Source organism: Bubalus bubalis, chromosome X (genome assembly GCF_019923935.1).
Source record: "Bubalus bubalis isolate 160015118507 breed Murrah chromosome X, NDDB_SH_1, whole genome shotgun sequence".
Lineage (NCBI taxonomy): Eukaryota > Metazoa > Chordata > Mammalia > Artiodactyla > Bovidae > Bubalus > Bubalus bubalis.
In genome coordinates this window covers 42,760,220-42,786,702 of record NC_059181.1, presented here as the reverse complement: position 1 = coordinate 42,786,702, position 26,483 = coordinate 42,760,220, and the positions used below count along the sequence as shown (strand labels likewise).

General features: G+C 41.7%; 1 protein-coding gene across 1 annotated transcript in view; it reads right to left on the bottom strand.

The window, feature by feature from the left end:
- Positions 1–26,483, bottom strand: part of MAOA (monoamine oxidase A) — an 80,320-nt gene that overhangs the window by 26,722 nt on the left and 27,115 nt on the right. The window contains exons 4-5 of the mRNA XM_006049722.3: positions 4,620–4,724; positions 3,353–3,444 (exon numbers count right to left, since the gene is read on the bottom strand). Of these exons, the coding sequence (XP_006049784.1) occupies positions 3,353–3,444; positions 4,620–4,724 (197 nt within the window). The remainder of the gene's footprint in view (positions 1–3,352; positions 3,445–4,619; positions 4,725–26,483) is intronic.

Here is a 26,483-nt window from a genome sequence, read left to right as displayed (position 1 = left end):
AGTCAGGAGTAAATACATACATGCTTCACATGACATTATCTTTAATAACATAATTTAGTATAGTTAGAAACCATTTCTATGCCTTTAAAAAATACTCATGGACTCAATCTCTGACAGAATGCAGATTTTTAACTCTCGGGGAAAATAATTTTTTCCTGACTTGTTGGAAATTATGGGTTAGCTCCAAACATGCTAATCCCAGTGCAGTCTAAAAGGTTAATATGCTTGTCAGGTTCATTGACGATCCTGTTTTCACTTATTTGAACAAACTTCCTCTCCTCAACACCTCCACTGCCCCCACCCTGGTCCAGGCTACCACTGACCCTCACCTGGGTTAAAACAGTGATGGCTGCTCCTGGGTATCCCTACCTAGTCATATGACTACATCCCCTCATGTTCCTTCTCTACATTACAGCCAATTAAGTCTTTCCACAGTCCAAAACTAAAACAAACAAACAAAAAACAAACACTCTGCTTGGTGGTGGTGGTTTAGTCACTAAGTCATGCCCAACTCTTGTGACACCATGGACGGTAGCCTGCCAGGCTCCTCTGTTCATGGGATTCTCCAGGCAAGAATACTGGAGTGGGCTGCCATTTCCTTCTCCAACACTTCAATGATGTTAACGGCAAAAGGCAAAAAGTCTTGTATATGGTCAATAATGTGTCTTGCACCATCAGCCTCTCAAGTTCTGTAAACTCCCATTACATCATTTCCTCATGGCATCTTTATGGTCTAGGCATACATACTGTTCACTCATTGTTAAAAGATGTCAATCTCCCCATCTTGGGGGCCTTCATAAGCTGCTCCCTGTTCTCTATACTGGGCATGGGGGTGGGCATTTCCCACACTATACAACCTTCACATCTCCCACCATTATTTGTGGTCGATTACTGGAAAATACCATGCCTCAACCATTCATCCGTCCATCCATCCCATCCACTATGACTTATTCCTGAAAGAAACCATCCCTCCCCCTTTACTATTTTTCTCGATTACTATGGCTCGCTACTGCAACATCACCCCTCCTCACCAACCATATCTCCTGTCTCCTCCATCCACTATGGCTCATTCCTGAAAGATACCATCCATTGCATCACCCACTTTTCCGTCTTATTCCATCACTGTGGCTCACCTGTGAAATACCAACACCCCACACCATCCACTGGTCCTGTTTCCAATTCATTGTGATTTATTCCTGGAATATATATCCTCCCCATACCCTGATCTCCACTCATCCACTGGGCTCATTCGTGGAAGACACATCATTCCCCAACACCATCCATGAGTCCTATATCCCCCATCAACTGACTCATTCCTTTAAGATACTTGGACAAAAACATCCTCCTCACCATCCATCCTTCCTGACAGCTTTCCACCATTAATTGCAGGTCATTATTGGAAGATTCCATCCTGCCACATCATCCACCTTTCTCCATCTACCCCTATCCACGGTGTCTCATTTCAGAAAGATGTCACCATTCATATCATCCATCCTTCCTTTCTCCACCATCCACTGCTGCTCATTCCTTGTTGATACCATCCCCTCATACCATCCTCTTTTCCTCCCATCACTATGGCTCACTCCTAGAAGATACATCCCACCAATCCATCCATCCATACTATCTCCCCCCATCCACTGTAGCTCATTTCTGGAAGATACCATCCCCTCATACCATACTCTTCCTGTCATCCATAAACTGACTTATTCCTGGAAGATACCATCTCCCCACATCATCCACTCTTCCTGTCTCCTCCATCAACTGACTTGTCCTTGGAAGATACCATCTACACATACCATCCCTCTTTCCTCTCTCCCCCCATCCATTGTGATTCATTCCTGAAAAATACCATCATCTCACATAATATATCTTTTATATCCTCCACCAATTGGTGCATTTCTCAAAGATACTATCCCCACAACCACACAACCTCCCCACCTTCCTCCATCCACTGTGGCTTATCCTGGAAGACACCATCCCACCATATCATTCATCCTTCCTGTCTCTACCCATGCACTATGGCTCATTCTTGGCACATACCTGCCTCCTACACCATCCATCTTTCCTGTTTCCCCTGTCAACAGAGGCTCATACCCAGAAGACACCATTCTGCTACACCATCCACTATTTCCTGTCCCCTGCACACAATATGCTTTATTCCTGAACATAGTAACCCCACATACCATCCACTCTTCCTTTCTCTCTCATCAACTGGGTCATTCTTAAAAGACACCATGTTCACGCACCATCTTTTATGTCTCCTTCCATCCCCTGTGGTTAATTCCTAAAAGATACCATCCCCTCACAGCATTCATTTTCTTGTCTCCCGCATCTACTGGCTCATTCCTGGAATATACCATCTCCTCACACCATCCCCTCTTCCTAACTTCCCCATCCCGTTACTCATCCTGCAAGATAATCATTTACTCACACTAAACACCCTTCCTGTCTTCCCCCACCCACTATGGCACCTTCAATGAAGATTCTTAATTCCCACAGCATCCACCTTTCCTGTCTCCCCCATCTATTATGGCTCATTCATGGAAGATGCCATTCTCTCATATCATCTATCTTTCCTCTTTCCCTCATCCATTAGGCACATTCCTGGAAGATAGCTTGCCCTCACACCATCCATCCTTCCCTGTCCCTTACCACCCTCTGTGGCTCATTCTTAGTTGATGTAGTTACAACTCCTTTATTTCAACAAGGAATCTCTCCTTCACCCTCAAGAGAGGTCAGGTTCCTCCATTTCAATCTCTCTTAGAATTATGTAACATGTGTATAATTACAGTCTCTCCTGCTAAAAATATATCAACTCCATGAGGTTAAGGGCCACGCATCATAAGTTCACCACCATTCCTCAGTGCTTCTTTGTATGGTGCCTTCACACAGCAGCCCCAAAATGCTGACAGAATGATCTGTAACTCAGTTAATAACACAGATTCTCATTGAAAACATAATTTATAGTTTTCATTAATATAGACTAGCTTCCCTCTAGTTCTTCTATATTTATATGAAATTACTTTAACACCTTTCCAAATTGCTTTTGCAGCTGACCTCTGTATTATCTGAAAACACAATTACTTCTTTTATGGTGAAGTGCACAATTCTTTCATTAAAAAAAAAAAGTTCAACTTCCTTCACCTACTTTTCTTCTTATGCTTTAGATTCACTTTATGTTGAATCCTGCTCTGAGTGTCTCAAGGGCCCTTAAAGTCACTATTAATGGAAAGGTCATTAAGTTTCCCCTTAACTTTTCCTATAACTTATGAAGAAAAACTCTGAAGTTCAAGATAGGATAAGGATGATATGAAGGGAAGATAAAAAATACATTTTAAATAGTCAAGATTACTTTGTCCAGCAGATTTTTTCGATGAGATCTTTCATAGTCATCTTATCCCATTCCACTGCATGTGGGGCCTCCCATGGTGCATCAGCTGGAATCTGCAGAGAAAGGAAGGCCGACATTTAGGTCTGATGGTTACTGCCCACTGGACTGCCAAGAGGCCCTCAGGAGAAACTCTGAAAACTGGTTTCTCTATGTTGGATGTGTGATGTCCATAGAATCCTATGTACATATAGACAGTGGTGTATACATACACTACATATGTACACTACGTACCCAGTGGTGGGTTTGGGATGGATAGCTCTTTGGATTCTATGCCCTAATGCTGTTGCCAAAATAATACCTAAATATATGGCACCCCACTCCAGTACTCTTGCCTAGAAAATCCCATGGATGGAGGAGCCTGGTAGGCTGCAGTCCATGGGGTCGCTAAGAGTCGGACACGACTGAGCGACTTCACTTTCTCTTTTCACTTTCATGCATTGGAGGAAGAAATGGCAACCCACTCCAGTGTTCTTGCCTGGAGAATCCCAGGGATGGCAGGGTCTGGTGGGCTGCTGTCTCTGGGGTCACACAGAGTCAGACACGACTGAAGCGACTTAGCAGCATATGCACTAATATAAATTAATATGTAATTATGATGGTCATCATCATAATTATTATTGAAAGGTAATGGAAGAGGGTATGGTAACCCACTCCAGTATTCTTACCTGGAGAATCCCATGGACAGAGGAGTTTGGTGGGCTACCGTCAATAGGGTCACAAAGAGTCAGACATGACTGGAGAGACTTAGCATGCACACATGCGCCCACAACAGCCATTTTAAATTTCCAAATTAAGTTTGAGAGATGGATGTTATAGTTATTGAGTTACTGATACTCAGTGAAAAAACACTTTGAGGAAACAAATCTTCCTCCCCCTTTATTATCTCAGGTGGCATAATATATGGATAAGATTACTCTAAGTAGGATTCCCAATAAAAATATGTCATATAAATACTCAGTGGCATAGAGTTGAAAACACACAGGTACACACATTAGTATCAGAGACATGTGGGTTTGAATCCTGGTTCCCTTGTTGTATTATCTTGGGGAAATTATGTAACCCCTTGGCACTGAATTTCTCCTCGCTAAAGCAGAAATACTACCAATGTGGCAGTTATTGGGTACATTGGAAATGATATACATCAATGTTCCCTGCACTGTGGAAGGATATTAAACATTTGCTATTGATTTCAGTCACAGGTTAAGGGCAAGTTGAACACACACTTTACCTCTTTTCCCATGTTATCCATGGTCCGCCACAGGTTGTTGTAATCCAGATAGGCAATGGGATTCCATACTGGAGGGAAGGCACCCCGAAATGGATAAGTTTTTCCCTAAAAGCAAAGGATAATATGTTAAATTAGGATGACATTCTAAAAATCCCAACCAGTCAACCTCAGAGCCATTTTCAAAGAAACAGGATCCTCTACTGTGTCAAAAAGCAATGATGGACAGCACCTATACAAGACTCAAAATACAGTTAGATTGTCAAGAATTCCCTAGTGTCATTTTAGCTGGTTTTGACTGATTTTTTTTTGGGGGGGCTGCTTGGCTTGTGGGATCTCAGTTCCCTGACCAGGGGTTGAACCTGGGCCATGTCAATGAAAACCTAGAATCCTAACCACTTAGCCACCATTTACTTCATTTCAGTTGTGTGACAGGCACTGTGCTACTATGAGGGAAGGGTGAATCCTCAGGAAAAGAGAGCAGGTCTAGATTCTTCCTAAGCCTTTCTTTTTTTTTTTTTTCTTTTGGTCACACCATACAGCTTATGGGATCTTAGTTCCCTGCCATGGATTTAACCCATGCCCTTTGCATTGGAAGCACCAGGGAATTCCCTTTATTTCCTAATTGAATTCCTTTTTCTTTAAAACATCTTGTAAATCTTCATAAGGTCAAAACACTGTCTATTAATACATTTTGCACACAATTTCAATTTTATTGAATAGAAACATATTCAGTATTTGTAGAAAGCCTACTGTGTGTACTGTGTGCACTGACCAATATTCAGAGCTGGATTTTTAAAAAGGGCTAAAGTAAGACTCCTGACCATCAAGGCAGGGACACAAGACAAAAGAGCATTAGCATTCATGGGCGCACACTCACACACACTCTCCAACTGAGTAAGACTACATGGCAGCCATTAAGTGACAAAGAAGTAATTTTCCTTTCCAGAGTAGAAAATTCAAATAACCTTGGCAGATTATGTGATCTGATTTCTTATCTGAAAATGCTGTGTAGTAGTGCTGAAAGACAACTTTTTAAGACTCCAAATCCTTTATCATCATCACTACCACCATCACCACCATTATTACTAATAGTCATTAACATCTTTTTCCATGCCTGGCACTGCCCTAGGCTCTTTCTATGTATTGTCTCCTGTAATGCTCACCCCAACCCTCTGGAGGAAAGAACTATTAATATTCCCATTTTACAAATGAGGAAACCGAAGCTTAGTGATATTAGCTAGAAAACAGTAGGACAGAAATTTCCTGCTCCCACAGCCTTTTCTCATAAACAATAAGCTTTCCGGCCTCTTATATGATTGATGGAATGTTGAGATAGTTTTGTCCAAGAGACATCTTAAACTTCCTGACTAAAAGAAAGAGAACTCTGAAATGTGAACCTTATAAATCTCCCACACATCTTTTATGTTTCTAAGGAATAAAAAAGGAGACTAAGAAGCTCAAGGGTAACAGGGTCAACTTTGGAAAATGTGCAAGAATGTTCTGAGAGAAACTGGCAGACACAAAAATAACTCTGCACAGGAGAGAGACGGGGTTAAATAATAGTTCACCAGCAGCCTTCAGAACAGTTGGCTCTTGTTGCAATTCTTCCCTTAATTGAAACTGTAAAAAAATCTATATTTTATACTCAAGTAATAGTCTCATACCAAACTGATATTTGCTTTGAAAAAAACTGTTTAAGAAAATCCTTCAGTTCAGTTCAGTTCAGTTGCTCAGTCATGTCTGACTCTTTGAGACCCCATGAGCTGCAGCATGCCAGGCCTCCCTGTCCAACATCAACTCCCGGAGTTTACCCAAATTCATGTCCATTTGAGTCAGTGATGCTATCCAGCCATCTCATCCTCTGTCGTCCCCTTCTCCTCCTGCCCCCAATCCCTCCCAGCATCTGGGTCTTTTCAAATGAGTCAACTCTTCCCATGAGGTGGCCAAAGTATTGGAGTTTCAGCTTCCACATCAGTCCTTCCAATGAACACCCAGGACTGATCTCCTTTAGGATGGACTGGTTGGATCTCCTTGCAGTCCAAGGGACTCTCAAGAGTCTTCTCTTGAGAGTCTTTTGAACCACAGTTCAAAAGCATCAATTCTTTGGCACTCAGCCTTCTTCACAGTCCAACTCTCACATTCATACATGACCACTGGAAACACCATAGCCTTGACTAGACGGACCTTTGTTGGCAAAGCAATGTCTCTGCTTTTTAATATGCTGTCTAGGTTGGTCATAACTTTCCTTCCAAGGAGTAAGTGTCTTTTAATTTCATGGCTGCAATCACCATCTGCAGTGATTTTGGAGCCCCCCAAAATAAAGTCTCTCACTGTTTCCACTGTTTCCCCATCTATTTGCCATAAACTGATGGGACCAGATGCCATGATCTTAGTTTTCTGAATCTTGAACTTAAAGCCAACTTTTTCACTCTCCTCTTTCACTTTCATCAAGAGGCTCTTTAGTTCCTCTTCACTTTCTGCCCTAAGGGTGGTGTCATCTGCATATCTGAGGTTATTGATATTTTTCCCGGCAATCTTGATTCCAGTTTGGGCTTCTTCCAGCCAAGCATTTCTCATGATGTACTCTGCATATAAGTTAAGTAAGCAGGGAGACAATATATAGTACTCCTTTTCCTATTTGGAACCAGTCTGTTGTTCCATGTCCAGTTCTAACTGTTGCTTCCTGACCTGCATACAGATTTCTCAAGAGGCAGGTCAGGTGTTCTGGTATTCCCATCTCTTTCAGAATTTTCCACAGTTTCTTGTGATCCACACAGTCAAAGGCTTTGGCATAGTCAATAAAGCAGAAATAGATGTTTTTCTGGAACTCTCTTGCTTTTACCATGATCCAGCGGATGCTGGCAATTTGATCTCTGGTTCCTCTGCCTTTTCTAAATCCAGCTTAAACATCTGGAAGTTCATGGTTCACATATTGCTGAAGTCTGGCTTGGAGGATTTTTAGCATTACATTACTAGCATGTGAGATGAATGCAATTGTGTGGCAGATTGAGCATTCTTTGGCATTTCCTTTCTTTGGGATTGGAATGAAAACTGACCTTTTCCAGTCCTGTGGCCACTGCTGAGTTTTCCATATTTCCTGGCATATTGAGTGCAGCACTTTCACAGCATCATCTTTTAGGATTTGAAATAGTTCAACTGGAATTCCATCACCTCCACTAGCTTTGTTTGTAGTGATGCTTCCTAAGGCCCACTTGACTTCACATTCCAGGATGTCTAGCTCTAGGTTAGTGATCACACCATCGTGATTATCTGGGTCATGTAGCTCTTTTTTGTACAGTTCTTCTGTGTATTCTTGCCACCTCTTCTTAATATCTTGTGCTTATGTTAGGTCCATACCACTTCTGTCCTTTATTGAGCCCATCTTTGCATGAAATGTTCCCTTGGTATCTCTAATTTTCTTGAAGAGATCTCTAGTCTCTCCCATTCTATTGTTTTCCTCTATTTCTTTGCATTGATCGCTGATGAAGGCTTTCTTATCTCTTCTTGCTATTCTTTGGAACTCTGCATTCAAATGGGTATATCTTTCCTTTTCTCCTTTGCTTTTCGCTTCTCTTCTTTTCACAGCTATTTGTAAGGCCTCCCCAGACAGCCATTTTGTTTTTTTGCATTTCTTTTTCCTGGGGATGGTTTTGATCCCTGTCTCCTGGACAGTGTCACGAACCTCCATCCATAGTTCTTCAGTCACTCTGTCTATCAGATCTAGTCCCTTAAATCTATTTCTCACTTCCACTGCATAATCATAAGGGATTTGATTTAGGTCATACTTGAATGGTCTAGTGGTTTTCCCTACTTTCTTCAATTTAAGTCTGAATTTGGAAATAAAGAGTTCATGATCTGAGCCACAGTCAGCTCCTGGTCTTGTTTTTGTTGACTGTATAGAGTTTCTCCATCTTTGGCTGCAAAGGATATAATCAATCTGATTTTGGTGTTGACCATCTGGTGATGTCCATGTGTAGAGTATTCTCTTGTGTTGTTGGAAGAGGGTGTTTGCTATGACCAGTGCATTCTCTTGGCAAAACTCTATTAGCCTTTGCCTTGCTTCATTCTGTACTCCAAGGCCAAATTTGCCTGTTACTCCCGGTGTTTCCTAACTTCCTACTTTTGCATTCCAGTCCCCTATAATGAAAAGCACATCTTTTTTGGGTGTTAGTTCTAAAAGGTCTTGTAGGTCTTCATAGAACCGTTCAACTTCAGCTTCTTCAGCATTACTGGTCAGGGCATAGACTTGGATTACCGTGATATTGAATGATTTGCCTTGGAAACAAACAGAGATCATTTTGTCATTTTTTAAATTGCATCCAAGTACTGCGTTTTGGACTCTTTTGTTGACCATGATGGCTACTCCATTTCTTCTAAGGGATTCCTGCCCACAGTAGTAGATAAAATGGTCATCTGAGTTAAATTCACCCATTCCAGTCCATTTTAGTTCACTGATTCCATTTGCCTTGATTCATGGACCTAACATTCCAGATTCCTATGCAATATTGCTCTTTACAGCATGGGAGCTTGTTTCTATCACCAGTCACATCCACAATCGGGTGTTGTTTTTGCTTTGGCTCCATCCTTTCATTCTTTCTTAAGTAATTTCTCCACTGATCTCCTGTATCATATTGGGCACCTACCAACCTGGGGAGTTCATCTTTCAGTGTCCTATCTTTTTGCCTTTTCATACCGTTCATGGGGTTCTTAAGGCAAGAATACTGAAGTGGTTTGCCATTCCCTTCTCCAGTGAACCACATTCTGTCAGACCTCTCCACCATGACCCCTCTGTCTTGGGTGGCCCCACATGGCATGGCCTAGTTCCATTGAAAATCCTTAAATATGCTTAATCATCGGGGGACATTAAATATGATAAATAAATATGATAAGTATGATACCAACCAGAATAGGATTTTACCCAAGCTCCTAAAGACCCTGTGGTGTGAGCTTTGAACAACAAAGAGAGGTGGCAGGAGAGGTGAAACATTCAGCTAGTGAGAAGTGTCTAGCCTGGCCATCTTTTTTAGAAATGGAATCATGGAATATTTTAAAAGGAGATCATAGAGGCCTGCCATGATGTTAATTTTTATCGTGTTGCCAGAGGTACTAAGTTGATAAAAGGTGTTCATGAGTTTCTCTCTTAACAGTGTTTGGCTTCTTTGTTCTTATTTCACAGAAAATCTCAGTGTGCTAAAGATATGCATGTATGTGGAAACAGTCACATACCTCTTCCTTTCTCACCAGTCCCTGAAGGCTTATTTCCTCCATGGCCTGCTTCTAAACTAGACAATTCAAGACTACTTTCTGCCTGGGTAAATCCCTAAAATAGGGCAGTGGGAGGGCCTGGAGATGGCTCTTAGCTGGGTGAAAATTGTTTGGGAATGCACCTTCACATTATCTTAAATGTGATTCTATGCATGTGTGCATGCTAAGTCACTTCAGTCATGTCTGACTCTATGCGACCCCAAGAATACTGGAGTGGGATGCCGTATCCTCCTCCAAGGGATCTTCCCAACCCAGGGATTGAATTCCCATCTGTTACATCTCCTGCATTGGCAGGTGATTCTATAGTTTTCTCCCCAAAGTGTCAGCTGTTTCTCAATCCTAAACCACTTCTCAGCAAGAAATGCCTTTATAACCTAAGAATGTGAGGCAGGATCTCCTAGAATACGACATTTTCCAAAGAGCATGGCTAAAGCAAAAATTAAAAAAAAATCTTGGGTAAAAGTAAAGTTAAATTTGTGCCTATACTCTGAAACCTTTCTACCCTTTCTAAGTGGCTTGTAATCTCTGTGCCTTTGACACAGCCAGAGTTGTTGATGTCAAGTAGAACGCAATGTCCCTGGAATTGTGCCCCAAATACTTAAGTCTCCTTGAGAAACCACATCTTCACTCTACCAATGTTCATAATAAAGGGAGACTGTTGCCAGGAGAGGATAGTTTGTTGTTGCTTTTTTTTTTTTTTTTAAAGTTTTTGGATGCTTGCCCAATTAAGGCAAGGGGAAGGCGTTCTTAACACTTCAATGTTACTGAGCAAGCTATTTAATGCTATTAAATTTTTACTATGAAATATGCTATATATGATAAAAAATTGATAGTTTAAAGAGAAATAATAGAAATGAACAACCACATGCACCCCATCCAATTTGAGAAGCGTGATATCACCAGAAATGTAGACATACACCGTGTTCCTCCCCAATCACATCCAGTCTCCTCTGCACAAGAGGGAGCCACTGTAGTGAATTTTGTGTCTAACTTTCCTTTTCTTCCATCTCCCTCATATACATACCTGCATGATACATTGTTTGGTTTTGTCTATTTTTGAGCTTTAGATAGACAGACTAAGACACACATGAATGTCCATTCTGGAGCAGTGAAAATGAATAAACCATGAACAACACAAATCAACATGGATTTAACTTTAAAATATATCAGTGAGGGAATTTCCAGGTGATCCATTGGTTAGGACTTGGAGCTCTCAGTGCCAGGGCCCCGATTCGATCCCTAGCTGGGGAACTAAGATCCCACAAGTCATTGCAGCATGGCCATAAACAATTAAAAAAATATGCTGGTGAAAGAAGAAAGTCAAAGAATACATAGAGTTTGAGTCCATTTACATAAAGCTCAAAAATAAGAAAGGAGGACAGTTGATGCCTCCCACATCATTCTTTATTGTTGAAAGAAAAGTGAAAATGAAAGTTGCTCAGTAGTGTCCGACTATTCACAACTGCATGGACTACACAGTCCGTGGAATTCTCTAGGCTAGAATACTGGAATGGGTAGCCTTTCCCTTTTCCAGGGGATCTTCCCAACTCAGGGATTGAACCCAGGTCTCCCACACTGCAAGCCGATTCTTTACCAGCTGAGCCACAAGGGAAGCCCAAGAATACTGGAGTGAGTAGCCTATCCCTTCTCCAGGGGATCTTCCCGACCCAGGAATCAAACCAGGGTCTCCTGCATTGCAGGCGGATTCTTTACCAACTGAGCTATCAGGGAAGCCCACCAGCTTTATTGTTGGTCCTGTAAAATAAGCCAGAAAGTAGCATTTACCAATTGGCATGGTGGTGAGTTTCAGCTCTGTACTTTTAATATGTAATTGAACAGAAGGTAATCAGTGTTATTAAAGAGTATCATAGGCCACTGAGGGAAGCTGACAAATATTTTTCTTTAATCATCTTGAAAATAAGCAGATATGTTCTGGATTGATTTAGGAACATGTCTGTGCAAGCCATATGAATTCCCTGGCACCTTTCTAGTCTCACTGTTTTGCGACTGGCCTGTATGAGAAATCTTTTAGTGGTTTAATTTTCTATAGTTCATAATGCTTTAAATAAAGAAATTATCTAAAAAGAGACCCATTAAATAGGATCGTGTTGTATTTTAAGTTTAAAAAATCATTTTTTACCTCTTTCAATATGCAGGTAGCCAAACTCTTTTCAAACATTATACATAGTGCTACTTTACCTAGAAAAAGCCATCATAATTTACAAGGAAACATCTATCCTATCTTTTTTCCCCCTTTTTTTGGCCATGCCACAAGGTTTATGGGATCTTAATTCCCCAGGGACCAGGGATGAACCCAGGCCTTCCCCAGTGAAAGTGTGGAATCCTATCCACCAGACTGCCAGGGAATTTCCATATCTTATCTTAATGTATTGGTTCTGCCAAGTGGCCATCTGGTTCGTAAGACCCTCTCTTCTCTGATCTACTGACTCTCCCAGGGTCCAATCCTCAGCCTTCCTTGGCCCACCCATTTCCCTGGGGAACTCATTCATCATCTGGATTTGTTGTTATTTTATTTGCACAGCATTATGGCTTGCAATTTTCATGCCTCTGCTCCCTCCACCTCTTATACAACTTCAAGGGCTAGCAGCACATTCTTAAGTTCATGACCTCATTTTCATCTTATGCTCAGCCCCCTCTCTCAGGATTTGTACAGCTGACACAATGGGCACTTGAGTTGTGCAATCTCATCCCTTGAAAAAGAGAATCATTAAACTCAGATATAAATGATACCATAACATTAAGAATAAAAGGTTTAAAATGCATAGTTATGCCATCTTTCCCAAGGGACTCTAGGTATATACAAACATTACAAATAAAGCAATTAATATAGAAATAATACGAGTTCTTCTGGAGGTTCTTGGGTAAGTAAAGATAACTGACAGGGCATTGAAAAAAATATTTTTCCTCTTTCACAAATGCTATTAACTCAAGAGAACTAGGTAGTTAGAAAAAAGATGAAAATATTACAATGTGAAGGTAAGTGGCTGTTTTTCTTTCACAGTTCTACTAAGATATCAGTCACATACTCTACAATCCATCCTTTCGAAGTGCACAATTCAATGCTTTTTAGTATATTCAAAGTTGTGAAACCATCACCACAGCTAATTTTAGAACACTTTCATCAGCCCAAGAGGAAACCCTTATTCATTAAAAGTCACTCTCAATTTTCTCCCACTCCATTTTGAAGAACTGTCAAAGTATTTCACAAAGCAGCTGCCGCCAACTTACATTCCCACCAGCAATATATGAAAATTCCAATATCTCCATATCCTTGCCAACACTTGTTATTGTCTGTCTCTCTGATTATAGTCACCCTGGTGGATGCAACGTGGTATCTCATTGTGGTTTGGACTTACATTTCCTTAATGACTAATGATAGCCAAAATCAAATCTGTCTTGGTGAGTGGAAGGTCATATTGTTGAGACCATACATTGTCTCCATCCTTGATGCCATGGATGCCATTTTGTATGTGGGCTCACTGAGCAAGTGGTAGAGGGAAGAGATGATATAATGGCTTTGTACTCTGTCAACTTGTTCAGGCCGAACTGGATTTCTGAGTTTTCTTTCCTGTGTATTTCTGGTTAGGATAGGTCACAAGAAAGATTCTTATGGGAAATCTAAAGAGTAAAAGTGAAGCAGCCACTCCTTTTGGGGGTCACACACATTGCTGCTGATTTTCATGGCATGAGGGCCTGCAACTATTCCACCCTTCTGGGATCCTCCTTCAGCTTCTCCAACTCTTAGGCCAGGTATATGTATTTAGCTCCATGATGAAGAATCCTAGCTTCTGCAAGACACCCGCAGTATCAAGATCAGAGGCAACAAAGGCTAATCTGGACTCCAGCTCACACTTGTGGGTTCCAGCTTGTTCTTGCTTTTCCCCATCATACGTCTATCTTCCCTTCCTGACTGCCTGCCCTTCAAACTCCAGCATCAGATGCAAAGACTTATTTCCCCACAGTTGCTGCTGCTGCTGCTAAGTCGCTTCAGTCGTGTCCGACTCTGTGCAACCACATAGACGGAAGCCCACCAGGCTCCCCGGCCCCTGGGATTCTCCAGGCAAGAACACTGGAGTGGGTTGCCATTTCCTTCTCCAATGCATGAAAGTGAAAAGTGAAAAGGAAGTCGCTCAGTTGTGTCCGACTCTTCGCAACCACATGGACTACAGCCCACCAGGCTCCTCCATCCATGGGATTTTCCAGGCAAGAGTACTGGAGTGGGGTGCCATTGCCTTCTCCATCCCCACAGTTAGATAAGGCCAAGTCCCTATAATAAATCCTTTAGTCATTTTGCTTATCTCACTGAACCTTGACTGATGAGGCTGATATCCTAAGGATTGATCATCTTATACCTGATTATTGAAGCTTACTCTGCAACAGATGTTCAATGGTCAACATCCACCATGGGACATAAGGGCAACCCCAGTCAATGAGGAACACGGACAAATTCTCTCAGCTTCTCTGTTCTTTTTTTTTTTTTTTTTTTAGCTTCTCTGCTCTTGGTGGGGCAATTCTTTGGCATAGTCCACACAATTTCTCAGGTAAAACTAAGGGGAACTGAGCCTCAGTTGCCCACAGCTGTAACAACTCATTAACCCTTTATTGGCATTTATTTCCTTCCCTTTTATAACCCAACCTACGCTTCAGGTTCTATCTATGGAGGCTGGTAAAGTGCTATATTGAGATCTTTTGTATATTTTGAGTGATACACACTCCAGTAGAAAGTGTAAAGGGGAAATGTGTCTTATACCAAAGGCTACATAAGTTGATTATTAGTGTTTGGTGTGTCTAGTACTTGAGTGGGATAGCTGAGACATTAAGAGGACAGGTAGACAGACCCTTCTGAGAATGTTTTCTTTGGGGACCTCAAGTTTTTAGAGAAAGGTGCTCTTCACTGTTAACAGATTTGATCTAGAAAGATCAGTATCACTATCTCTAGTCTGACTCCTGGGGCTTTGGTCCCTGTTGAGGAGTGCTTCTCAACCAGGATTGACTATGCTCCCCAGGTTATATGTGGCAATGTCTGGAGACAGTTTTAATTGTCATAATTGGTTGGGGGTTGCTGCTTGATAGCCTACAATGCACAGGACAGCCCCATTACAACAGAGTTATCCAGTTCCAAAAGTCAGTAGTGCCCTGGTTGATAAACCCTGCTGTAGAGTAATATACATGTGAATGAATATCATAAACTTTTCCGGAATCCAACTCTTTCCATTTGCAGGATTCCTGGATTTATAGCAGAAGTTGCTCAGAATAACTCAGGGTACAGATTACAGGGATCCTGCCATCAGGCCTATTAATCAAGGGTGTGTGGGCAGGCAATCTATATTTTGAACAAATCCCACAGGTCATTATAATATTCACTAAAACTTAGATCTTATCACATTATACTGTTTGTGTAAAATTCTTCTTATTCATTTAGCCATGCATGCATGCGTGCTAAGTTGCTTCAACTGTGACCAACTCTTTGCAACCCTATGGACTGTAGCCCACCAGACTCCTCTATCCATGGGATTCTCCAGGCAAGAATAGTGGAGTGGGTTGCCATGCTGTCCTCCAGGGGATCTTCCCGACCCAGGGATCGAACCCAGGTCTTCTGCATTGCAGGCGGATTCTTTACCATCTGAGCCACCAGGGAAGTCCCATAATGCTCTTACACACTTAATAGTATAGTGTAAATATAACTCTTATATATGTAATGAGAAACAAAGTTGTGTGGCTCACTTTATTGTGATATTTTTGCCTCACTGCAGTGGTTCTAGAACTGAAGCTATAGTATCTCTGAAGTATGCCTGTGGTGTGTGTGTGTGTGTGTGTGTGTGTGTGTGTGTGTGTCTAATTTGTTTAAACCCAGCTGGTACCTGGTAGTGGCAGAACCAGAGTTCATGTCTCCATGCTTTCAGTTCAGACTCCCCTGGCCCCCAACTCTGTGTCTCAGTCTCCATGTCAGAAAGATTGGACCTGCAAAGCCACTGAGCTGGATCCCCCACTGAGAACCTATTAGGATGTACTTCCACACCTGGAGGTTGTAGGCATGAGTGAATACTGATCTGAGAGGGACATGGTCCCAAAGATCTCACCTAGCTGCCTGGAGCAGAAACCACTTTAGCTTCCTCTGAATGCACTAGAGCACTTTGTTCATTTGTTCAAAGCCCTTTGCCATTTCTTACAATGTTAAACTGAGTTAAGTACATGTCTTACCATCTGGACTAGTCTCAACACACCTGAGAAGAAGGATTATGCCTCATTTCCTACATTGCCTTGTATTACAAATACCAAGGGTCTAAGAAATGCTTGTTAAATGAAGGAATATGAGGAAGACTAGAAATCTTGCTTTTTTATATCCCATCTCCTATCACACTTAGTTCCCCTAGTCCCCAGAAAGGATCCACTCTCTTTTTATACAAATGACCCCCTCTTTTCCCAACTCAGACAAGAGCTTCAAATGAACGCCAATTTGGCACTGATTTTTCCTTATCAATTCACAGGCATAGCTTTTTAAAAATAACCATAATCAATATTACCATTGGTAGTAATTACCAAAACTAGTAAATTACCATCCAAGTTACTAGAATTCACTATGTGTAAGGTGCTAAAGAGAAGAGAAAGATGAAAGACTCACTTTCTTAGGGAACCTAAATCTCTAAACACATTTATGTTAACATTTCTCACTCTGATCTTTCTGGATGCTATATGAAAATGAGTTCCATGGCCATAAATCTGGAGAATGCTGACTTATAGTTAAACAGCTTAAAAAAAAAAAACTGCTAGCCCTCATAATACTTCTAATTTCCTAATGGATATCTTGGCTCTCAAAGACAGGCTTAGAATATGGGACATTTCCAAAATTTATCCAACCAACAAACTCCCTCTTTTGCAAAGCATTTTTGGAAATAAAATTGCTTGGAAAATATTCCCTTAGGCATGCTTTCTTCATATGTTGGCTGTCACTGGTAGGGGCCTGAGAGAACACAGGAAAACACAAACTAGAAAGAAAACCCAAAATAAACAGAATATTTATTTTCCAAATGCTACAAATGGGAATAAATTCTTATGCATACCTCTGCTGGACAAAAGGCACATAGTTCCACAACACTGAGTCAAACAGGAGAAGTCAGATGAAGTTGTTAGGGGAACCACTGACTGAAACCTCCTGCCCTGGTCAGGCCTGACACATTCAGGAGGCATCGGTCCTGGTAAGGAATGAGAAACTAAGAAGCTACCAACAACTGGAAGAATTGGGAAAGGTCAAAAGGAAGGAAGAGACTCCAGTGCATATGTCCTACCAACCTCCCAGAATCCTCCTCACTGGAATCCATCTTGGCTGAGCAATGTGTGTGCCACCAGGAAGGACCTTGAGCCAGAATGATTGGCCAGGGACAACCCAGAAACTAATCCCATCACCATAAAACCCAAGATTTCGAGCCATGTGGCAGAGAGGTTCTCCTGGATTCCCTGCCATTCTCTGCCTGGGCGCCCCTTCCCAATAGTCTCTCTCTTTGTCAGCATGTGTGTCCTCGGGCAATTCATTTCCAAGTGTGAGACAGGAGCCCATTCTCGGGCCCTGGAAGTGGTCCTCCTTCCTGCAACAAATTCACTTGTACATCTAGCTAAAACTGCAAGGGCTCTGTGTTGAGTCTCAGGTCTGGGTCTCTGCTCCCCTGGGAACAGGGCAGTACAGACAAAAAGTACAGCAGAGCAGGTTGAGAGGGTCAAGGGCAAAGCAGAACTTCTTGCCAGATAGGCTGTTAACTGAGAGCTTTCACTTTGTGTATCCCAGTGACCAGGCAGAGGCAGCCCTGTCCCTGTACTGGGTGGAGTTTCGTCTGTGATGGCTCCTGCACTCAGGCTGGTAGAGATGTGATGAGGGCTTGCAGTGGGAGGGAGGGTGGACCAGAAACCATCAGATTCCTAGCACAATCTCTCCAACATCTGGACATCAGAAAAGTATTTTTAAAAATTCTACCAACTGGGGGAAAGTCACAGATATTCAGGACTTCTCGGGTGGGTGCCCAGACAATTATGTGGACTAGTGAGTGACTGCACCCACGGCTTGGAGAAGGAAATGGCAACCCACTCCAGTACTCTTGCCTGGAGAATCCCAGGGACAGAGGAGCCTGGTAGGCTGCCGTCTACGGGGTCCCAGAGTTGGACACGACTGAAGGGACTTAGCAACAGCAGCACCCACGGCTATACCCCAGGGTCTACTTTATCATCTTCTGCTGATCAGGAAGTGTGAGCTGATGGTGATTTCCTACCATGTCTCTAAAGCCTGATGTTTTTTTCAGAGCCGTTTATCTGCTGGATATGGCTGTGGAAACTAGGCCACTGGGTACTTTGGCAAACACACAAAATTAAATCTCAGCCTGAGGTTCACTGTGTATCATCTGAGTCTGACAAATTACATGAGAGCTATGGGAATGAAAGCAAATGTACTAATAGTTTGGTAATTGTTCTCTTAGTTTGAAAAACCTGACATAAGCAAAGTCTTTGAAATGAAGAGGACTCAGCTCAACAGCTTTTGCGAGCAAAGTATTCATTACATTTAACAATAATTAACACTCAAATTTTCTGCGATCCCACCTAGAATTTTCTTCTTCCAGTTGCACCAAATCCAATCACAAGGCAAAAAATACAATAAAGTACTATGAAAACAATACTGGACCATTCAAATATAAAGTATCAACATTACTTTCATTATTTGGTTTTTTTCAGTTCCAAGTTCTGTGTTTACTAAGAGTAATTATCAACTAGGCTTTCACATCTGCCTATCTGTCTGTCTGTCTCTCTCATTCACTTCTTGTAGGACCTGGAACCAAATACTTACATTCCTATAACTGAACAAGACGCTATGGGGCCTTCCTGAGACGGGCCTTCCCCCATATCCTCTGCTTTAGCTCCTCTCTGAAGTACCTAGATAATAGTACTTGATGAACATTTCCTGAGTTGTTTTACAGATGCTATAAACTTCCCCCTTTCTTAGAGTGGGAAATGGCAACCCGCTACAGTATTCTTGCCTGGAAAATTCCATGGACAGAGGAGTCTGGCAGGCTACAGTCCATGGGGTTGGAAAGAATCAGACACAATTTAGTGACACACCCTCTCCAACAATGGAAGATGTTAACTACTTGAGCACCAGAAGCATATAGCCCCAGGCCTTCTGTAGCCTAAGGACTAATAATGTTAACCCCTGTGACACCACCTTGCTACTTCGCCATCAGCCAGAGAACTGTGCACAAACTGGTCACAGACCCTGTGACTCCCCCTCCCTCACCTGGCTTTTAAAAGTGCTTTGCCAAAACCCTTCAGGGAGCTCAGGGCTTTTTAGGGCATGAGCCCACCCAGTTCATTACATGGCCTTGCAATAACCCTTTCTCTGCTCCAAACTCTGACCTTCAGTTTGTTTGGCCTCATTGTACATGGGGCACACGAACTGACATTAACGTTCTTACGACTTTCTCCTATCTCTAAAGTGAGGATAACTGTCACTTACTGAGATCCACTAGGTTTTCAAAAGGTATTTGTTCACTGAGTTTGCTATACAAGTGAAAAGGCTTGGAGTCCACACCTGAGACAGAGGGCTATTGATCCTGTTAAGCGGCAAGACAGGGCAATGACAGAAAAGACTTTCTGGCTGGGCCAGTGGGACAAGTGAACTTTCCCTTCTTCAGGAGGCTCAGAATGGACAAGATTAAAAAAAAGTTAAAAAATTCAGGACCTTGGGGTTGCAAAGAGTTGGACACGCCTGAGCAACTGAGCTGAACTGAATGATTAAGCCTTCTGGTTGGGATACTTGGGTGTGTGCTCTGGGGTGGGAATAGGGGCTACTCAGGGAGGAAGTAGAAAGCAAGGAGTGGGGAGGCAGGGGGAGATCTCTAGCTAGAAACTACATTCTGTCCTGAAAGGTCAGAACCTCCCAGAGTTGGGTAATCATGGAGACTAGAACAGTTTCTCTTGAGGAAGCTGCTTTTGTAATGTTTCATTCTATTCACAAGTTCTTTTTGCCATTAACCAAAATGCCAGAGTCCCACTTGAAGAGGTAATTGAAAAGTCCCACAGCCTCAGTGAGAGAAAAGCTTTGTGGGTGACCTATTGCCCTTTCTATGCTGCCAGTGAAGGCCAGTCCAAGGCGGGTGGGTGATTCTAGACTATTTCTCAATGAATGGCTAGAAAAATGATTTCTGTAGTGAATTACTTCCTATTAAAAATGAATGAAAGGAATATAAAAAGTGAATGTACTTAATGTCACTAAATTATATACCTAAGTAGGTTAAGATGGTGACTTTTAGGTTATGTCTGCTGCTGCTGCTGCTAAGTTGCTTCAGTCATGTCCGACTCTGTGCGACCCCATAGACGGCAGCCCACCAGGCTCCCCCGTCCCTGGGATTCTCTAGGCAAGAACACTGGAGTGGGTTGCCATTTCCTTCTCCAATGCATGAAAGTGAAAACTAAAAGTTAAGTTGCTGTGTCCAACTATCAGCGACCCCATGGACTGCACCCTACCTACCAGGCTCCTCTGTCCATGGAATTTTCCAGGCAAGAGTACTGGAGTGGGTTGCCGTTGCCTTGTCTATTTTTTTTAATTAATGAAAAGGAAAAATCTAATAATTAATCGGACTTTGCTGTATATTGAGAAAATGGTTAACGCTGACCTAACTTTCTAAACAGCACAAGGCTTTAAGGGTAATTTGTCATTAAGCTTTCCTATGATCCACAAGAAGTATATGAAGCCTTTTAAAATAGAGAAGAAAAAAAGAATGGAAATTACTAGCAACTATTTCTTACAAGCTATTTCTATATTTCTTTATACTGAATACTTGATAGAACAGAGTGAAAATATGTAAATATTTTTAGTCTTTCTGCTTTTAAAATCCTATGTATAATTGAATTTAGAGAAAAACATCCCTTTTGTATTACTTCATTTCTATGATCAAAACAATTTCTTATCATGAACACAAGCCCATTACCACTTGCCTGTCCTTACCTAATTGTCTTTTTTCATCTTCTACTCTGACTTATACAAATTACTTTAAATCCTCTTTTCTTCTTTTGTAAACCAGGCAGAGTACAATGGCATAAAATAAAATACTGTTATTGATGATACGTTGACTAATAAGTTTACATAAGTCACTTATAAAAAAGAATATATAGACAACAATTCTAAGCCATGTCCCAGGCCTCTAGCTTTAGTATTTTATTTTATTTTTTTTAGCTTTAGTATTTTAACACAATAACAAAATCCATCTTCTTCAGCCTGCTGAGCCTAACTGGGGCAGCCTGGGGCTTTCTCAGGAGTCAAGCCCTCACTGAAGACCAGAGGGGGACCAGATCTATGGCTAAGGGTACAAGAGATGAGGCCACCCTGGTGAATGGCGCCGCATATGACTCCTAGGCATACCCACTCCACACCAACCCCTGGAATCCATAGGAGCCCTTACTGCCAAAGTGGCATCTGAGGACTCTAAAGCCTGTTGGGGTAAGATGATTCCTGTTGTATCTCGGAGCAGTTTATTAAAGGGGTTCACAAGTTAACTCTGCCCACAGAATAAGGAATGGTGTGATGTAACTCACAGAACCTGAGTTCAATACCTGGAAAGCCCCACTTTGGCTCCTAAACTCTCTAAGCCTCAATTTTCTCATGTGTAAGATGGGGTAAATAATGCTACTACCTCAAAGGATCAAGGAAGCTCAAATGAGGTAACACAGATATATGTATATTATAGATAGAAGGCAACACCAATGCGTGGAATCAGGAGGGATGAATTCAGGTGATTAAAAGAAAGGAGGCAAAGACAGGACAATCGACATCCCTACAAGAGCCTAAAACTTTTGGCTCCTAGGGTTTCCTACTGAGAGGGGTGGAAAGTGAAAGCATAACTTTCTTTGAAGACAAAAGAAAAGACTTCTGTGAGTTGGTATGGAAAGGTGTTAAAAGCGGCTTAAAAATATATGTCCCCGATCCAAAAGAAACACCTTATTAGAAGCAAAGGGTCAAAGTCGCAGTTATATCTGGCAAGCATTAAGACAAACTAACAACAAAAAAAAAACACATCCTCTGCTTTCAACACAGCCTACTGGCAAAAACAAAATTCACCTCTTAGCAACAACAAAGAAAATTACTTAGCATTCCAGAACACACACGTTCTGAAAAGCCTTTGATTTCAGTCGTTGGCACAGAAACATGGAGTAAATGTGTGGGAAGAACAGAACCAATACTCAGAAAAATCGCTTGGTGAACTGTTACTATCAAGAAAGCCTAGACTGTTTCAAACAAATCTTTATCACATCATTCTCTAAAAGCAAATATGTGGTCTATCTAGTCTGTATTTTTATTTAGGGAGGATTCAAAAAGCAGGCAGAAAGTGAGAATGAGTAAAAATATCAATGTCTCCTTTAAAGCAGTCCCTGCAAAAAGCCTTGCTCCATCTCTGGCAGTGTTCACCCTCTTGATACCCTACCTTCATTGTTATGGTCTGGAGAAACCCATGGAAAGCAAAAGAAAAGAAAATGAAGTATTTCTTCCTCCTTTTCCAAGATGCGGCAATGTAAAACTTAACCCAAAAGTCTCCACAACTCAATGAAAGTAACTCATAAAACAAGTGCAAAGATGGTGCATCTTCTTTACTAACACAAGTAATCAGTCAGTCAGTCCAAGAGATGTTCAAGTCCACCTGCTTCCTGTACACATTCCAGAATAAAAGATCCATAGAGTACATTGTAAACTAAAGTATCTAGCTGACACCACCTCAAAGCCACCTTTTAGGTTAAAGACCTGATTAATTTCTGTTAATTTCACAAATCAGATACAGTCTCCCAAATAAAGCCATATCAAATTCACAACATATATAAAACCTGTTCACTGTAGGAATCAGTCAGGAAACTATGATATGAGAATCAGATTTACTAAACCAGAGTTAGAATAGCAACTCTATTCTCAAGATCCATGAAGGATACAGGCAGAAATGTTACTTAATATTACTTATTTACTGTTTGTTGTTTACTTATTTCCTCCCCTGAAATGGCAAGCTCTATGTGAGCAGGAACCTGAATCATGTATCCATCAGTCTATATCCAGCCTAGAACAATATCTGGTACACAGTTGATTGTCCAGTGACTACTTACTGAAACAACGAATGAATTTAGAATAAGAACCTTCTAAAAATGAAGTAGATAGGGACTTCCCTGTCAGTCCAATGGTTAAGACTCCATGCTTCCACTGCAGGGGGCCTGGGTTTGATCCCCAGTTGGGATCACAACAAACTGGAAAATTCTTCAAGAGATGGGAATACCAGACCACCTGACCTGCCTCCTGAGAAATCTGTATGCAGGTCAAGAAGCAACAGTTAGAACTGGACATAGAACAACAGACTGGTTCCAAATCGGAAAAGGAGTACATCAAGGCTTTATATTGTCACCCTGCTTATTTAACTTATATGCAGAGTATATCATTTCTATGATGAGCTGGATGGAGCACAAGCTGTAATCAAGATTGCTGGGAGAAATATCAATAACCTCAGATACACAGATGACACCACCCTTATGGCAGAAAGTTGAAGAAGAACTAAAGAGCCTCTTGATGAAAGTGAAAAAGGAAAGTGAAAACGTTGGCTTAAAACTCAACATTCAGAAAACTAAGATCATGGCATCTGGTCCCATCATTTCATGGCAAATAGATGGGGAAACAGTGGAAACAATGACAGACTTATTTTTCTGGGCTCCAAAATCACTGCAGATGGTGACTGCAGCCATAAAATTAAAAGACACTTGCTCCTTGGAAGAAAAGTTATGACCAACCTAGAGAGCATATTAAAAAGCAGAGACATTACTTTGCCAACAAAGGTCCTTCTTGTCAAAGCTATGGTTTTTCCAGTAGTCATGTATGGATGTGAGAGTTGGACTATAAAGAAAGCTGAGTGCTGAAAAATTGATGCTTTTGAACTGTGGTGTTGCAGAAGACTCTTGAGAGTCCCTTGGACAGCAAGGAGATCCAACCAGTCCATCCTAAAGGAAATCAGTCCTGAATATTCACTGGAAGGACTGATGTTGAAGCTGAAACTCCAATACTTTGGCCACCTGATGCGAAGAGCTGACTCACTTGAAAAGACCCTGATGCTGGGAAAGACTGAAGGCAGGAGGAGAAGGGGACAACAGAGGATGAGCTGGTTGGATGGCATCACCGACTCAATGGACATGAGCTTGAGTAAACTCCAGGATTTGGCAATGGCACACTGCAGTCCATGGGGTCGCAAAGAGTCAGACATGACCGAGCGACTGAAGTTAACTGAGCTGAACTGAACCGGGGAACTAAGATCCCACTAAAGCAGGTAAACTTAGTCCTCTTGGGGAAGGGAGAGAGTGGAAAACACCACCCAGCATCTATCCCCAGTGCTTCAGAGGCTCAGGCTTGGGACCACACAATCAAAATTTGCCCCGTAAACACAATCTAGCTAAGGTCAAGAATAGCTCTCTGGTGAATAGTGAAAATCACCCTAGAGTAGGTGGAAACTGAATGCACTACAGTCTGCTGACAGAAGAAGCAATGGAGGTATTCTTGAAGGCTGCAGATTAGTAAAATTTAAGAGCTGGAGCAATCTGGATCATAAAGAATATGGCTTGGTTTAACTAGACAGCCACAATCGTCCAGTTATTTGCCCACTTCATTTCAGTGTTATTTACTGAAAAGAATATACTGTATTAGATTACAGAAGCTGAGCTTGTGCGGAGAGCTAATGTAGAGTGTCACATAAACAATTTGCATTATTGGCCCAATTCATGACCATGCTGGCAGGAAGAGTCCTTTCTTCTCCCTAGAAGCAAACATAACACTACGAGTGGAGATATTCTTAAATAAGTGGAATTATTTTTTGCTATACAATTAATTGGGCTTCCCTGGTGGCTCAGACGGTAAAGAATCCACCTGCAATGCGGGAGACCTGGGTTCAATCCCTGGGTCAGGAAGGTCCCCTGGAGGAGGGCATGGCAACCCACTCCAGTATTCTTGCCTGGAGAATCCCCATGGACAGAGAATCCTGGCGGGCTACAGTCCATGGGGTCGCAAAATGTTGGACACGACTGAGCGACTAAGCACATACAGTTGATTATCAATCTTATCTGGAATAGCTAAATATCTTCCTGCTCTTTCCCTAATCCGGCCTCCTCACTTTCTAGTTTCCTGGTCATTATAAAAACATCCACTACCTTGCGTATTTCTCATTGCAGAAATGATGTGATTTATCAGAAACACTAGCAGAAAGCCACTCATTCAGGTAAAATAAATTAACCTTTAACTGGTGCCCTAGTTTTTTTTTTTTTTTTACCTTAACTTTGTAGTCTACCTTGGGTGAAAATAGGTGCTCCTTGGCAGGTTAAAGTATGTGAGAGGATGGTTTAATGGCAAGTGTTTATTTATTTATTGGCTGTGCCACATGGCTTGTAGAATCTTTGTTTCCCAACCAGGGATCTAACCCAGGCCACGGCAGTGAAAGTCCTGAGTCCTAACCACTTGACTGCCACGGAATTTCCTAACAGCATATCTATTCTCCACCTTTCCATTAGATGAGACTGTCTTAAATTAAAAGAACAATCTTTAGCATCTTCAGAATATAAGTAAATCCTAAAATTCATAAAGAGCACGTATGTTTAGGGGGTAGGTAGACCATTACTAGTTTTATACCTTTGTCAAGTCACTTGACCTCACTGAACCTCAGTGTTTTCCTCTGTAAAGCGGAGTATAAATTTGCTCAGGTTCCAAGATAATTACCAGACTCATTTGAGTCCTAGATGGACTAGACAGTAAATTTAGATGACTGTTTAACTAGCAGTCGAGTAGTACAAAGGATTTGGTTTCTCTCCCTACATTAAATATGATAATACAGGTCAAAGTGCTCAATACATGTTATTTAACAGTTGCTATTACTCTTACCTTTGTTATTACTTACTAGTCCAGGTAAACATCATGCCGTGCAGAGAAGACAAATTAGGAAAGCAAAGGAGTTTTTCCTTTTTGATCATGGCCTATTGAAGCCAGTGTTCATAAATTTACTTTGTCTAACGTTTTTTTTATACTTTTCCATTTCTCCCTTGACCTCTGAAACCAGTTTTTCTAAAGGCTGCTGGTTTCTTTTCTCATTTGTCTGACTGCCAAACTCCCCCAAGCATCACAAACCACCCAAAGCAGCTAATCAAAGTTTCCCAAGATTCCTGACCTCACCAACTGGGCATCAGTGTCCATATGTACATTCAAGGATCCTCAAATCTCTGCTCTGAAAGGCCCTGAAGATGGCATACCCACATGATTGCTGGGGGTTGGGTGATGCATCTGTTGAGAAGTGATATGGCTAGTGGTGTGGGAATCCTGGCATTAGGAATAACTGACCCCTGCTCTGGTGATACTAGTTCCAGGAAGTGGGCTGCAGTATCAGACCAGAAACTTGATTTCTCCAGGCCCTTTTTCAGACTCCATCTGCTCCATGTTTGGCTTCAGGAAGAAAGAATAACATGGGCAACAGCTGCTGTTCCTTGAGGGGATAGCAGCACTTTGAGTTTAAACAATCTCTTGTTTAAACAGTAGGAAATTGC